General features: G+C 35.8%; 1 protein-coding gene across 1 annotated transcript in view; it reads left to right on the forward strand.

Moving 5' to 3' along the window:
- CLYBL (citramalyl-CoA lyase) overlaps window positions 1-14,806 on the forward strand; it is a 116,806-nt gene that overhangs the window by 93,417 nt on the left and 8,583 nt on the right. The window contains exons 5-7 of the mRNA XM_007467229.1: window positions 377-470; window positions 1,785-1,952; window positions 6,483-6,607. Of these exons, the coding sequence (XP_007467291.1) occupies window positions 377-470; window positions 1,785-1,952; window positions 6,483-6,607 (387 nt within the window). The remainder of the gene's footprint in view (window positions 1-376; window positions 471-1,784; window positions 1,953-6,482; window positions 6,608-14,806) is intronic.

Here is a 14,806-nt window from a genome sequence, read left to right on the forward strand (position 1 = left end):
GTTTATTGTTGGAGGGTCTCTTAAAGCAAAAACAAATTTTGGAAGAACAGAAATAACTTACAGTCCAATCAAAATGAGTTAACTTGAAAGTTTCTCTAAAGATTGGATGAACTAAAACTTGAACATTATAACTGTATTAATGTATACTACTAACTATATTAATATAATCCATTAAGCAAAGCAAATATATGCAACATACTTACTTTGGACAATATTAAATACCTTTTGAAAGGGGTGAATTGGGGCTGCATTTTCAGGACTGCTTTCAGCTAAACTGTGTTAAGAGGTGGACCTTTCTGTTACTGAAATATACCATGCTGCTTCTCTCTAATGGGTGCATTTCTATGAGCTCTGGTTCTGTTCTGCTCTTTTACAGGCAGTGTGTGAAGAAGCAGTGAAGAACGGGCCTCAAGTGGGTCTTTTTCTAGATGCAGTCGTTTTTGGAGGGGAAGACTTTCGTGCCAGCATAGGTGTCAGACATGTTTCTCTTCTCATTCTCTCTGTGCATATGTGTATATATCTTTTCTTTGCCCCTTCAGGAATGGGCATTTACGTGACAATATATATTTGCCAACCATGACAATGGTTCTTCAGCTGAATGGGCAATACTTCCTGATAATTTAGGGCACCTCATAGCTGTCCTTCCAGAACACTACATCATCACTTCTGTTCATTTATAAAATAACTAATGAAAAGCCTGTCGTAGCCTCAGACATGTTCAGGCATATATGATGTCTACTGTGTTCATAATAACTACATTATGTGAACAGCCTCTCTGTTGCTTAAATGTGTTGTTTTCCCATCAGCCCTGACGGCTGTCTAGGCTTCTAACACAAATTTAAGGCAGTTTCACATTGCTTTGATGAATCATTTTCTACATTAAATGAAGTATGTAAAAATTTTAAATAGATCTTAAATTCCCCCTAAAATATACTTCAGAACCCCTTTATTATGAAATATTTATTGAGATAGTATGCTTGTTTTCACTGATCTTCCCCATCCCTTGAGCACTATGTCTTTGGTCTGGGTGCATGTATAACTAACTAGAGGCTGTGAGTGCATCTAGAAAAGAGGCCAAGGCCACAAAGTGTTTTCAGAACACCACTCCCAGTGACCTGAATGCAAGAGCTTTCCCTGAGCAGTGATATGGTCCAAATAGAAACAGTGACAGTTACCCCACTCCTGGGGGAAAAAGAGGAACCAGTCTTTCCAGGAGACTTTTGTGTATCCAACAGCTCAGTGGACACTTTCTGCCTCCCTCAAAATGAGTGTCCTTGAGTTTCCCCAAGTTCTCCATCCACACCCTGAAGCTGCAGTATTTGGCTCAGAACCTGTTATGACATGGCATTAGAACCACAGCACGCGAATTCTGTGCTCGGTGACGGAAGTTAACTATTTCCACGCACAGCTGTTTGGCTACCTTTTACGGTGCTATCTTTGGACTGACACTTTCTGAGCAATGGCAAGAAGGAAAAAATACACCAGGAGTCCTTTGTGACCTATCAAGTCATTTGTGTCTAGCTCCTGAGATAGGGAAGGGGGCTCTTCTTAATGCACATGCAAGTAACTACACGAAAAGATGCCTTGCAAGATAAAGAGACACATGTGAGATTTAACTCTGCCTCCACATAGCCCTCTCTTCATTTATATTTGAATCATCATTTCGCTAGGGAGAAATCCCCAGGAAAACAGAGATATCTTTACAAACGGCGTTTTTATAATAGATATCTAGGTCCAGTTTCCAAAGTTAACGTCTCCTTTCTTGGTCAACATTCTATTTTCAGGTGTAACAAGTAGTAAGGAAACCCAAGATATTCTCTACGCCCGACAAAAGATTATTGTTGTAGCAAAGGCCTTTGGTCTGCAGGCCATAGACCTGGTGTACATCGACTTCCAGGATGGAGAGGGGCTTCTCAAGCAGTCGAGAGAAGGAGCTGCAATGGGATTTACTGGTATGATTCTTGATAATATCTTAGAAAGCAGTATCTAGATTAAGCAAACATTCCAGAAAAACAGAAATTTAGCCAGGAACTGGTGTTTCTAATGTAGCCAGGTGTCTCATATACTTATTCCACTATTTGAAACATGAAAAAGTTATCCAGGACCAGAACCTGCCAAACAAATTGTCATGTTTGTCTTTGGCTCCACAAGTCAAAAAGCAAAGCACTCGTTTTAGTTTCTTCTAATATTACTTACCAGTTTTTTCTGTCCTCTTAAGTATTTTGTTGCAGTTTTTGCTGACACGAGGGGAGGGGTGAGGCCATTTTAGAAGTGTTTTTGAGGGAACTGCCATAGAATTTGAGTTGATGGGGAGAAAAAAATTTCCTCAGATATTCAAAATATTAATTTATTTCTGAAAAAAATTTAGTGGTATCTTCTTTGTTGTTTTTTTTTAAACTCATAACTAGCTTTTTATTCTTCTGGCACTTCAAGCCCCTCCTTACTCTCCCATCCCCCAGTAAGTGTCTGTGCACCTGGTGACACCTATGGGCATTGACTGGCACTAAGATCAGCAGGTCCTCGAAATCCTGTCCTGGAGAACAGGCAGATATCTGTTGATTGGTGTGCCCAATCACTCAGATACCCAGGAGCCCAGGGAGCAACCGAAAATTGTATTTTTGCAACAGAAATCTATTTTTTGAAAAACCACAGTAGGATTCTATGCACAATCACATGTCAGCAGTTGCACACACACATGTACACAACCATGGGTAAAAAACACCATAAGCTCTTTTATTCTTATTTGTTCTCCTGCTGCAAGTTCTAAGGATACCCTGATCAGAGATGCACCCAAAAAATAAGGAAAAGAGACAAGCATCCATGCTATTCCTTTTGTAAATATTTTTGAAATGTGTTCATTTAGAGGTTAATGAAAGAAACATTTCATAAAGTGACCTTCAATGTAAAAGATACCTTCGTGGATGTTAATTTAACCCAAAGTAAAATTGAAAGACTGTAGAAACCATTTTAGTGTTATAGTAGAATTAAATAAAACTCTGACCTTTGTGTTTGTGTTTTTAACATAAAGAGTTAAAATGTGATTCCCCCAATTTGTTAAATAAATGTCTATTATAGAGAAATATTTCTCAATCATCTGAACTATTAATAAATGAATCCTCCCTACATTTAATAGCGACTGAGAAAGAGTCCCTCCACTGAATCCCTGGCATTGTCCTTGTCTCTGTGCCTGTGACACCTGCCTCCTTCCAATGACCTGTTGGGATGTGGCCCAAATGGAAAAGTTGGAGAAAAACTCCATGAAATCTATCTAACAGACCCCGATGTTGTTGGTCTAAAATATGTGGCTTTGGCTGCCAAGCAGCCAGATGTTGCTCTGAAATGGGCACTAATACAATAAAAAATAGAAAACACTAAATTGATGGGGGCCTCTCTCACCATCACTCAGGATAACCTGGGTGTCCTCTGCTTCCTCTGGGGTAAATGTTTGCTCCAGAACTTATAAGGGAGTTTGAGAGTTTCTCCAAGAGACGGGGCTGAATTAAATTGGTCCCTAATTCAATCGTAGAAGACAAGTTACTGCAAATCAGATTTAAATTTCTAGACTGTGCCCAACTCAGCATGAGGAGCTTACGGACTTGGCACTATTGTTTCTCAACAACAGGGAGTATTAAATCAGAAACAAAATGGAAGTGGGAGGGAGAGGGGAGAGGGTGAGGAGGCACGGAGGGTACAGTGCCCATTATATATTCAAGTGAACTAGTCAGTAAAGGAGGAAGCTAAACTTCAGAGCCATTTTGCAATTTTTAGAAGGAAGGTCTTTATTGTCCCAATTATATTTCTGTACACCAAGAAAAGGTAATTAGTCTGATAATAAGATAGGAGATTATTTGTAGTATTTTTAAACAACAAATGCTTTAATGAGTATTTTAGACCACTCACGATCTGCTTGTCCTAATTATTTGTCATTTAATTGCCATACTTCGGGCTTTGCGCAAGAAGGGAGAAAAGGAAGGAAAGAAGGAAGGAAAGAAAGGGGAAGGAAGGAAGGAGGGGAAGAAAGAAGGAGAGCTACACACCCTATCTGAAGCAAGTGGTTGAAAGTTTTAAAATTCAATAAAGTATTATGTTATCCATAACCCTGATAAGGATCTGTGCTAATAAGGATTTTCTCGACTTTTAAAAATTAGATATTTTTTAATGAGTTGTAGGTTTTTTGAAACTTAGCCATGTAACAAACAGCTGGTTACAGTTTCTTTTCTGTAATCATTGTTTCATGAGGCCGCAATCCACGTAAATTGATTTTAAGTCAATGCATTGGCTGTATAAATGACTATTAACTTTAGGAATTATTTTTATAAAAAGAAACCAAAAATAAATCTTGTAATAAAGCTTTAACAGCCTACTTAGTCATCACAGTTATTCTAGTACTACATGCTGAGAAGAAAGATTATAAATATGAAGCACTATAGGTTTTCTTCTTTTTTGCAGTCTTTTGTAGAAGACAAAAATGACACCATCATACAGTTACCTAAAAGATTTGACAGGTATTGATTTAAAGCACGATATATCAAGTGGTACTGTAAAAAGGATTTCATGGTCATAAATTTTAATGTCTTCCAATTTTGCACCCTCTCAGTAACTTGTCAATAACAACTCTTCTGTATAAAATATTTGCTCTGCTCCCACATGGCATTAAAGTCTGATGTTCAGTTGTTGGGATATATAAGATTTGACGAAAGATAACTTCACATATGGAGGTTCATAAATTTCTAAAACCTAACACATATCTTAAAATTAGCCTCAGTACCAAAATATGGCTACTTAAAAGCCATCATTAGTTTCACAGCATTGTAAATAGTTTATGTTTGCTTCTCAATTTATAGCGTCTGTACCAAGAAGTTCCCATGAAATCTGGCTTTTTACACATCAGTGTAAATTATGTACATAAATTATAAAATTCAGGACTAACAATTAGTACAGAATGACTACCAGAACTGACATCCTTTATTAATAATATTGTAACAACTGTTAGATTGCTTAAATATAATTTCAATATCTACTATTGAAAAAAGTCTCATTTGTCATCATTGATGTTATTTGTTCCCAGAAATTATTCCTCAAATAACTTAAAGCATCTTTATTTATATAAGATTTTAATGTTTTATTAGTATGCTGACAGATAATGAAATAGCGACATGAGGATGTTTTAATTATGCTACTGTAAAGAAAAGATATTGTTATATTTATTTACTTAAACTCTTTTTCATGAAATAGTAAAAAATTTTTTTAGAAACGTTCTTTTTTCTATTTGAGAGAATAATGACAGTAACAGGAATGCACCTTTTATAAAACATCAAGGATATAATTTGTACTGGCTATATGTTAAAGCAGCTATTTCAAAAGCAAAGCAAATTGATATGCCAACAGATATACTTAGCAGAGTAAATTATCATTAAGTGTACATTCATTTTTAAAGAACCAAATATGTCTATAATTTTATCATATAATAAAATATAATCTCATCATTACTATAACATTAGATTATGTTGCATTTTATCAATGACCTGATTAGATTCCACTCTTCCCTGATTGTTAAATTGTTTTTTTAATGACTGCATGATTTCCTAGAGTCCTGTGACTCTTATCTTTGTATAATGTTTTAATTTAAGATTCCTTTTTAAAGCTTTTTTAAAACCGTTACTACAGAAATAAGATTTCTTCTGGGGTGTCTAAGCATCTGTATAAAGGAGAAATATCCAATTTTCATTCCATAAGCAAAACGGGAAAATCTGAGGGGGTTTTTTTTGGTTAGAGAAACTTTATGTAATTTTTTATTTAAACATTTTTAAATGGAGTAATCTAGAGATCACAGTGTTCAAATCTGCCTTCTGTTTTACTATACTGAATAAAATTTTTTCATTGAAATCCAATTTTCTATTAGTGGTTAGAAGGGATACACTAAGTTCATCTAAAAGAAAGAAAATTGAATGTATTATTATAAGACACTATTGTTATTAATATAGTTGTAATGTCTGCTTCTGTAAGCTTTATGAAAACCAACAGACCACTTTTAAAAGAAATCATGGAAGATGGGATAATGGTACAGAATAAGCAAAAGACAACTTGCAGAATTGGAAAGAATTAACATGTAATTTTTTTCTACTTTAACTCAAAATAATCACTTTAATTTGCAGACATTATCCTTTTAAAGTTCCAGCCAAGCAGTTATTCAACGAGCTGTCTGGTCAATCCACCTGTAACTAAAAATGAGAGATTATCTGCTCTAAGATGGCATTTCTATAGGATCGGAAACACAATTACTCCCATTGTTGTATTTGTTCTTATGGGGTATTCTGGAAAAGCCTGCCTGATTGTGTTATTTTCTTTTTAAAAAGTTCTAAAAATAATTAGTTATTGTACATACAGACTGTAAGGCATTCAGGAGACTGGTGTGGTTGCGACATTTTGTTTGAACATGTGTTTGTTGTTTTGTGTTTCCGGTGTTATTAATCTTTGTGTAGGTAAGCAGGTGATACACCCTAACCAAATTGCAGTGGTCCAGGAGCAGTTTTCTCCTTCCCCTGAAAAAATTAAGTGGGCTGAAGAACTGATTGCTGCCTTTAAAGAACATCAACAGTTAGGAAAGGTAAATGTTTTGTTAATGCCTTGAAACATTGGTGAATCTGGCATTTAAGATACTGTGGGGAAGAATGAAAAAATATATATTGTTTGAGTGGTTTTTAAAAACTCGTATTTTGAGGAGGAGGATATGTGTGGGCTTAGCGGGGACAACATTTATCACTGAGAAATTCACTTAAGGTAAATTTGCCCTTCCACGTTCCTAAATATTTCACTCACTGGATCTCAAGTTTCTCGTTTTATTCTTTTCATAAACTATATTGGCCGCCTTTGAGAAAATAGAAGTCTGTTTAGTTTTACTCTACAGACCCGATGCAGCATTCATATGAAAATAATTTTAGATCAGAATGAGAGCAAGTTGTAATGAAATAAACACAGTTTGATCAAATGGTTCTTTTGGAGAGAAGAAATAAATTTCAAGTTATTTTCATCTGCGGGGGGGGAAAAAAGTACAAAAATCTCCGGTTTAGTCATTTAAGAGTGGGAGGTTGTATATGTGTTAGTACCAATTTCTGGACCTGAGATTTGGATAGAATAGAAAGCAAATTAACACTGGAGTATGGTTGTTCCTAATTTAGTGCATCATTGAGCCTCGCGTTTCCTGCTCTGTGGGTTTCTGCTATGTAAATATTGCAGTGGTGATGCACAATCTGTCTCCACTTTGTGCCAGTAACACTTAAATTAGGTGTCGCCTGAAGGAAGATTTTATGCTAGTTGCAGCATTGTCAGTTAATTATCTTAAAGGTTATTTGCAATAATACCGTTTGCCTCTTTTTAAGAGGATGGGGGGAAGTTGCATTTATAAATCCATCCTAGAGGTTATATCTAAACCTGGCCTTGTTACTTACATAAGGAGTGAAGTTTTGATGCCTGTAATGCAAAAGTACTTAGGGGAGAAAGAATGTTGAAACATTATGAAGGTTCTAAATGTTAAACAGTACCCCCTACAAAAAAAAAAAAAGAACAAAATTGGTTTTCAGTGGTGAACCGGTGACATCAGTGTGAGAAGTGTGGCTTACACTTTTCACTGGCAGTAAAAACACCTAAAAATCCCAGGACTTTAGAAAGTAGGTAACAATATTAAGTGGGTCACTCCCTCCCTCTCATTACCTGCCTTCAGCTCCAACCATGCTCGCATGCTCACCCTCACACACGTTCAGGCTCATCTTTGCACAAACTTGCACTTAAAATCAAAAGACGGAATATATGACACTGGAGACATCCCATTTGGGCTATACCAGTTTCAGGATAAACAGTAACCTTTCATTTCAAATCAGTAGTGACCATCAAAAAAAAACATATTGCAGTGTGTAAAAAGATTTTTTCAGTTGACATTATGTTTTATGTCCATTTCTATATCTTGATCCCAAAATCCAGATCCTCCATGAATAAATATAGATATTTATCTAGAGAGAAGAGCCATATACTTTTACATTTATACATGCAAATAACTCCATCCACTCCCCTCTCCTGCATGCTTGCCTGTGCACACACTCACTAAATGTTCTGTACCTCTGTGTGTGCCTTATGCCAGCTAAGGATATGTACCTGATAAATACTTCCTACTGAAGTAAACTGAGGCAGGATGGGGACCATCAAAACGGCAGACCAAGTAGAGTTCCAGTCTGGGCTAACACTGCCTTCTTGAACTATCTACACTGGGCTTCACATTGGATAAAATCAAAGGGCGCCACTGGCATTATAAGCAGCTAGAGGTATGGAAGAAGTTACCTAAGTTTCAGTAGCCAGCAAAGAAAATTCAAACTAGAAACACACTCTTTTACCAGCATTTAAGTTCTTGAATGAGGGAAAAACAGCACTTTTCCATTATATCTTGAAAGTGCTATTCCCAGGGAAAATTGCCCTAAAGTGTCCTTGCCTTTTGATGATGGCAACTTAGATGTTAAATTCTGAACTTTTTTTTTTTTTTTTTTAATAAGAAATGCCCTCTTGTTGGGACATATGCTTTCACAACAGTGTGGTAGAATAGCTTTTCTTAACACAGAACCATAGAAATTAGAGCAGAAGGGAGACTAACTATTAGGTCATTTCTTCCCTGCCCCATTTGTGTAGGTTTGTTTCCTACAGCAAATTCTCCTGGTGCTTTGTCCAGCAATGTTTAAATGATTCAAGTAATGGGGCTTCCAGTGGGGACATATGGTTATTTTATCCAGTCCTCATGTTTCTTTCACCTTGCCTATAAGTTGGCTGGTCACAAAAATTGGGTCTGCAGGTAGGTGACTCTGGGTCTTGAGGGGTCTTGGGGTTTAAATAATGTAGGTTCTGTTTGTAAAGATTTAGTATAAATAGGTCGCTCAGTTGTATAAAATATTGCTTCCAACAAACATCTAATCTGTTTTATTTCAAATGTGACTCACTGATGAAAACATAAACCCTCGGATACTTTGTCCAGAGCACAGGTGACTCTCTCAACAATGGGAAACTGATGGTTTGTGTCCTAGTGAGATACTTATAAATTTCTAAAAGACCTTTTTTCGCCCTCTGATGAAAATTTCATTCAAGTAATGCTTTCAAGCAGAAATGACCCAAGAAGGCAAAATTATGTATCATTGTTTTTCTCTACCTCCTGCTCCCATCTTAAATTATATTCTGCCCTAAGATGAAAGGTATAGCTGAAGTTCACGGTTAGTGCTGGGTCATTAGTATTTTCTATAGTGATAATAATATTATTATTTAAAAATTAAAGTTCTACCTTTTTTTTTTTCCTGTCCCCTCCAAATAACAAACTTCATGAGAATACTTAGATCACAGGTAGATAAATTATTGGGGTTTAGTCTTTAGTATCACGGGAATTTTTTTTTGTTCTATATTAATTAAAAGTTCTAAGGAAATAAAGTTTGATGCCCTTAGTCTAATGTTGGCTAAAAAATACTTTACATTAAAAAATAATAAAAAATAACTGTCTGCTCATATAATCTGTCTCTGTTTGGCAGGTAATGATACTTGTGACTGCTTTGTTTCAGGAAACTAAAGATATTTATTTTCAGGCTAAAAAATTTTGTCTGGCATGACAGTCCCCATCATAAGAATTAGGGCCATAGATTGATATTAGGGACTCATTAAAATCTGTTGGAAAAAGTTTAAACATTCCACATGCTCTATGCTCCTATTTTAATTCCCATAAGCTAAAATATTTCTACTTTAGCTGACACCAGTTGTGAGGTATATATCCACACTATTAATCACACTTGATTTTTTCTTTCATCCTTCCAGAAAAATATAATTTGAGATACAACGTGCATGTCATTAACTATTTTAGTCTCAAATTATTTGGTGAAATATTTTAGCCAGGATAAATCACTCCCATGTGATTTGTTTTAAATTTGTAAAGTATTTTCTTAAAAGTTAATTTCATTTTTGATGTCATTTTTTCGTAATAACAATGATTCCAGTATTTGAAAATTCTCCATTCTGAACTGAATTTAGTATTGTTCATTTTAAAATATGATTTTAACACTTGTTTTGTTATCAACTAAGAACTGTATCTAGTATGAAATTGGATAATTGAAATTATCCCAAGCAAATAATTAGTTAATATTAGTGGATATCAATAGAAACTGTAATTTGTATATAAATAAATACATATACATATTTATACTATATATATATATATATATATATATATATATATATACATTCATATATGTATGCTCTACTGAGTATTTTCACATCTATATTATAAACTCAGTGCTAAATTCATCACTTCTTAGGCAAAAGGAAATAGTCAGTTGCTTTTTTAAAATGATTGATAATCCCAGGAAATCCTACATTAAGAATTTACCATTTCTTTTCAAATGGTGGCTCAAACAGAAAAATATGAAGAAATAGCAAAAGGTATTAAGAATAGCAACATGTATTACATGAGATCGATCTTTAAAGGTACTTTGCTAGAATATTCATATTTCTGCAGTGTCTGGCTACCAATATAGCTTTGCTTCATTTTCAGTATTCTAAGCACTCTATTCATAGTAAATCTGTAAATGCTTTATTTGGTTTTGGAAGGATTTTGTTTAAATTTTTCAATATTTTTTGTTCATTATAGCTTCGCAATCTGGCTAAAAACCGAGGAAGGGAAGGTGTCCACCTTTAAAATCTAGGTTCCACTAGTAATTATAAGGTCAAAAAATAAGGTCACTAGCTGACATAACAACTATAAACAACACACATAACTGATACATCCTAACTTCACTCAAGAGAGAGCAATAATGCAGATTAACATGTTTACATTAATAAGCAAATCCTCTATAGGAATATAAATTGGGAACTTATATCTTAATAAAGAAAGAAAAAAGAAAGAGGTTTTTTCCCTCATGTAAGTCTTTTCGTCTAGAAAATTACAAAGAATAATTCCCCCTCCCCAATATTGAAAGCAAATTATTTTCATAGGTATCTGATTACGGCTCAGACACCTTTCGTTTGTGTTTCCAAATGCAGGGCTTTACAAAAGAAATACTGTTTGGTCCAGATGGCCTTCTAGAAGGCTCCCTGAGAGAACTCAGAAGTCTCTCTAGCCAAAAATATTGTTTCCGCTTATTCAAGTGCCAGAAATCCCACTGCCACTCTTTCACGCAGATCAAATAAACCATCCAAAGATTTGGTTGTTGTCTTTGTCAAAGGAAGGGGTTGATTCCACTAATAGACAACAGTGTGCCCTCCCACACTCATGCATCCCACTGCCCACAGCCTTGCCCCCTTTATTTGTAAGCAGAAATGCTAAAATCAGAACTGAGTGATTGCCAGTGAAAATGAAAGAGGAAGGGACATCACTCTACTTTTAAGATGCTTAGTTATTGCATTTCTCCATTTATTTCCTTGTTCATTGAAAATCTTTAGAACTGTATCCCATAATTTTGACTTTAAAAAGTCAAGTTCTTAGAAAATTTGAGAGTCTGCCAATGGTGACTTTAAGGTTGATTTGATTAACAACAAATTGCAGATTTCTAAACGTTTAAAGCAAGGCAGTATACAGTTTTACTGCTGATCATATCCTATTTCACATAGGCTTAGTGGCAAGTGGCTGATTTAGTGTTAGAGGATAAGAGATTTTGTATGTAGGTTAAAAATGATAATTTTTAAAGTTGTTTGTTTCATCCTTAATTTATAACACATTCTGAAGGATATTTTAATCAAAATACTTCTGGTTTATATGTTTCAGAATTTTTTTCTTGCTCAATTAAAATTTTAAAAAATGTAATTCTGTTAGATGAAATCTCAGAAATATTCTAGTTAAATCCCTTCGGTTTACAACTTATAAAATACACTGAGACCCAACTTGGGTTTGGAAGTTACCCAAGGTCACTCACAGCCAAGGTGGTTATAGAGACCTGACCAGAATTTGGGGCTCACTTTGTAAATAAAGATAAGAACATAGCTTAAATCTGGTTTCAATTCGGTCACAATGAATCTGCACGCTAATGACCAAAACTAGATAGAGCTTGAAAAGTATTGTCACAAACAAAATGTGAATTTCATTAGTTCAGATTAGAATCTTTTTCTTAGTCATGCACTTTTTTTTTTTTTTTGCATGAGCAGAAACTGATGAGGAAGGAAAGAGCAGAGAGTATCCCTGTACCTTCCCAAACTTCCTAGCTATTATTCCCCACATCGCTCCCTCCTTCTGAGTTCTGAACCCTGCGCTTGTCCACTGCCCTGCCCCAGAAAGACTTCTTGACTCTGATCACTGCAAACCTCATTCTGTTTTATTAGCCATTCAGTCTCCTAAGGTAGGTTGGAAACTCTCAGAGTGAGACCGGGGGCCTTTGGCAAAGAGGCCATATCTGGCCCCAAGCTCAGTTTCATCTCACTCAAAGGACAAGTTCCCAAAGTCCTGTTTTCAGTTACACCTGTGGTTGCAAAAACACACCGTGCCTTTCAGTGCCTTTAATAGCAAGAGCCAAATAAGGGCCATGAAAGGACGGTTTTACTCCTTAGACATCTTTCTCTCTCTTTTCCTCTTACCGTATTTCTCCCTCTTAGGATGTGTGGGTCTGCATGTGTGTTTCTGTATATGTCCTTCCTGTTCCTTCCCCGTTCCTCTTTCCATGGATTCTTTTTTGTTTCCTCTTTTTCTTTATATCTCTCTTCCTTTCTCACCACATCACCTCCACACCCTGCCACTACCCCGTGCCTTCTCTCCTTCAGCTGACTATAATAGAGAAGTTCAGAACATTCTTTTAATATTTTGTGGCACTTATTAAAGAATTTTGTAATTCTTTTTATATTAAAAGCAGCCAAATGGAGCTTTTACTTTACTAAGAAATATAAATCAAGAGTTTCTAGAATTCTCTTTTTTTTTCATTTTAGGTTAGTGGACCTCAATGAAAAAAAAAAAGTGGGGCAATTTTTCACCACTACCCCAGAGAGTAAAGAATTCTTTCTATCACAGATCTCCCTGCAGCATCTTGGATGGAAATAGGTACACAATATACATTTAGTAAATACTATTTAGCTAACTGGTTTCTAAATTTCTGACAGTGCTAAAAAGAAATTATTCGTTTTACTTTTTAACAATATATATGGTACTGACCTTTTTTCCCTTCTAGAAAAGTTGAAAGAAAAATTTTCACCAATTATTTCATCAGTTAATTGTTCATCAGTTGTATTTTAGTAAATGTTTAAAGTTTAAAGTGCCTTCTAGTTAATGTTAGTTCATTTAGATATATTTTCCAAAGAAAGAATAATGCTACAGCATTTAAAATAGAAGTTTAATATTATTGGTCTTAGCTGCAAGCTGCTATAAAAAGGCCCTCATTCTCTGCTTTTCTCATAGGCAATATCAGCTTAAATTTGACATAAAATATTCTGAATTAAATGCAAGTATTTACACATTTATCTCAGGATTAAAAATAAAATATTTTCCAAGATTTCTAGTTTCAGAAAAAATCTGAGAGGTGATAGTTGCAGAACTCTATGTAATTAGTAAAAGTCAATAAATTATACACTTAACAATGGGTGAAGTTTATGGTATGCAAATTATACCTCAATAAAGCTATTAAAAAACAGAAAATTAAGCACAACGTCTAATGTGCTAGCATATGTGGAAACCCCTTTAGATTGCAATATGCTTATAAATCCAATTGTTTCACCTCGGTAGGTAGCTTTCCATGTGGCATACTTGGCCTGATTTTTCCAGATCTCCTTATCAAAAGATATTTAAAATAAAGACTTGTCTATTCCTGTCTCATCATTTTGCCTGAATATTTTAAAAGATAAATCCTGTTGCCTACATTTAGTGGGTTCTGAGAAGAATTTTAAAAACAGAAGGCACCTTTGGTCTCCCTATCCGTTTGTGAAGTAAGGATGCTCTGGTCCACTGAGACCCTCCATCTGGGCAAGTAGACAACTCAGGACTGGTCACATATTAAGATAATTGACCTAAACATTCACCTCAGCTGTCCTCCCTACTGTTCAGCCACCTCCATCTTCTCTGCCAAATTCATCTTCCAAATCTACTTATTCTTCTTTACTCCTCCAGCTTCCTAAAACTATTGGTAAAGTCCCAAACTAATCTTACCAATGTCCAACACATGAGTGTTTCTATTTCCTGTGTAGGGCTAAAGCTAAAGAATTTAGCTTCCTAAAGAATTTGTGCTTCCTTTTAAAAAAGCAAGATGTTAATGATGTCCCTTCATTTTACATCCACTCCGGTCCCACGTTCCAAAGAATTTCCTCTTTTTATAAACGTGTCAGGCCATTTGTCTTCACTAGTAGTCTTCCTTTTCCTTCTCACCGTCTGCTGAAAACTGTCCTGTTTCACCACTGCCTCCGGCATAGCTGTGCTCCCGACTGCTGGTCACCTGCATCTGATTCGTATCTCCTCCGGCTGATAAGTTTTTTAATTCTTTTAAATGGATTTAAAAGAATTAAATACAGAGGGGCCGCTTGGACAGGTGATTCCCCACGTCCTCTCAGGCAGCACTGACCTGGCAGCTGGAACTGTAGTGGGGGGCGTACAGGACCCTCCATCCCATTCTCCATGGAGAGTTCTGTGCTCTTTTTTCAAGCCAGAGAGCCACAGGGGAAAGACGGGGAGGGGATAAGGAGGGAGCTTCTCCAGGCTTTTCCACCTTTCAGAACTTGGAAAATAAATCCAACAGGCTGCCCAGGGTGCAGGATACCCAGCACCCGACACCCCCTCAGAGGCTGTGCCCTGAGGCAGGGGCTGAAGGGATCCTATTGAAGCGGT

Source organism: Lipotes vexillifer, unplaced genomic scaffold (genome assembly GCF_000442215.2).
Source record: "Lipotes vexillifer unplaced genomic scaffold, Lipotes_vexillifer_v1.1 scaffold291, whole genome shotgun sequence".
In the NCBI taxonomy this organism is placed as follows: Eukaryota; Metazoa; Chordata; class Mammalia; order Artiodactyla; family Lipotidae; genus Lipotes; species Lipotes vexillifer.